Source organism: Lucilia cuprina, unplaced genomic scaffold, assembly GCF_022045245.1.
Source record: "Lucilia cuprina isolate Lc7/37 unplaced genomic scaffold, ASM2204524v1 Scaffold_4756, whole genome shotgun sequence".
Taxonomy (NCBI): domain Eukaryota; kingdom Metazoa; phylum Arthropoda; class Insecta; order Diptera; family Calliphoridae; genus Lucilia; species Lucilia cuprina.
In genome coordinates, this window is record NW_025809697.1 from 1 (window position 1) to 2,109 (window position 2,109).

General features: G+C 38.9%; 1 protein-coding gene across 1 annotated transcript; it reads left to right on the top strand.

Annotated features, from left to right (window-relative positions):
- Positions 1-3: 3 nt before the first annotated feature.
- LOC111683901 (serine-rich adhesin for platelets) lies at positions 4-2,029 on the top strand (the record flags this gene model as incomplete). Its single annotated transcript, XM_046956025.1, has 1 exon — positions 4-2,029. A coding segment is annotated over one exon (1,752 nt), but the record flags the coding sequence as incomplete, so codon positions are not given.
- Positions 2,030-2,109: the final 80 nt, after the last annotated feature.

A 2,109-nucleotide genomic window follows, 5' to 3' on the forward strand; every position in this document is an offset into this window, starting at 1 on the left:
AAACCGGGTTTGGCGGCTAAAGAACCGCTAGCCTTTGACATGGCTGCTGATAGTGAGAAATTTGAACACTTGGGTGATGGTGTGATTGCCAAGAAACAAGAAAATACCACCGTGGTGCCAGAGAGTACAATGAGTTCAATGGAAAGTAGTAGTAAACAGGAAAATACCGTGATGGAGAATTCTTCTACACCCAGACCCAACAGTGAAGATGTAATTGATTCATCGTCAGCTACTTCAGAGTTGGCAGATAAGATAGGAGAATTCTTTATGGATCTCTTGGATTTACCTAAAGATGAGGTGGCTAAAAACAAACAACAACCTATAGAGTCTAGGATAGAAGCAGAGGAAGAGGAAACTGCTTTGGAAACTAGCAGTAAGGATGATGTTGAGGATTTGAACGATACTACCTTAAGATTTGTAGCAGATGAGTCTAGCGAGTCCTCTACAACGGAATTAGTAACCAGCTCAACCTTAACTACAAGTACGTCTACTTCCTCCACTACCAGCAAACCGAATTTCTTAAATCTTAAGGAATTAATCTTGCAAAGAAACCAGTTGAATAATCAAAACATAAAGAAATCCAGCAGTGAAAGTTATCGCAATACGTCTAGAGTAACAAGCACAACTACCACCAGCACCACAGCCAAAACTACTTCCACTACTAGGCCTCCTATTACTTCAACGACTAAGCATTATAAAATCAAACCATCTCAAAGTAAACCACCCACAATGTTGGATGATTCCAATCTTTTCCCCTCACACTCCAAATGGCAGTTTGTCAATAACTCGGCTGGCTCTCAAGCCGGTCACACCGGCAATATGCGTAAAGTGTTCAATACCACTTTACAAGCCTGGGTATCAGTGGATGTTGAAAAAACTGAAAATTTCACTTTAAACGATTTAAAGACGAAAATCAATAATGCCACTAACATACAAGATATCTCGCTAATTTTTGATACTTTAGCCTCTAAACTGGGCATAACACCCAGTGTACCCACCAAAGTGCCACCATTTTCGTACAACAAACTAAAACAAACACAAAATAATGAAATGAGGTCAAGGCCAACAACTACTAGAGCTACCACAACACCCCGAACCACAAGCACTATATTAGCTAGTACCACAAGCACACAAATGGATTCTTCAGATAAAACCACACCCTCCACTACTCCAACACCATATGGTGATTTGGTATTTGAAAGAAGAGAACCTTTTATTAAACCGATGTCTAGTTTTATTGACGATTCATCAGCCGAAGGTGTGGGTGCTGCTATACCTGTAGTGGGCGAGGCTGAAGTGGAAGTAATTGATCCTACTAAATATGAAGAAATGTTAAGATCCTCACAATTTGCTGATTCTACTACCACAGAAACTACACCTAAACTGGTTACTCTTTTACCCGTGCGTTCAAATTCTGGCATTAGAACTTATAAACCTTTCACAGAATCGGCTAGAAGTAACTCAGACTCTCCTAGTACTTTATCATCTATAGCCTCTTCATCTACGTCTTCTTCATCAGTTGACACCGATTCTGCAGCCAGCTCACCAGCTGCTACTGTATCAGTACAATCATCTTCCTCATCGTCCACATCAACATCTACAGCTGCGAGAAAAAAGTCAGGTGTTGTAGTGAGTAAAACAAATTCTTCGGCAACAAGATCGGGTATAACACGAAGAAAGCATACTAATCAAAGTAGAAGATTTCCTCCTCCCGAAGCGGTTATAAGAGGTGGTCTCAAAGTAACCGTTAAATAGGCCGAAAAGATAGTAGTGCTTGAAGATAAGTTGGAATAGGACAGGTGTTTTATGAAAAGTGATTTATTGATTCGAGATTAGTTATAAGATTTTCCGAAATATTATGTGCTGAGAATTATTATGGTTAGAAATTAAATCTAGGTAATGCTAACTATATATATATCTATTTCCACAATCCTTTTGAGCTGGAAATGTCATTTAAATTTAACAAAAAGCAACTCTATCCTAGAAGTTTTAGATCAGCTTTAGTACAGTTCTAGTTCAGTTCTAGTTCAGTTCTAGTACAGTTCTAGTTCAGTTCTAGTTCAGTTCTAGTTCAGTTCTAGTTCAGTTCTAGTTCAGTTCTAGTTCAGT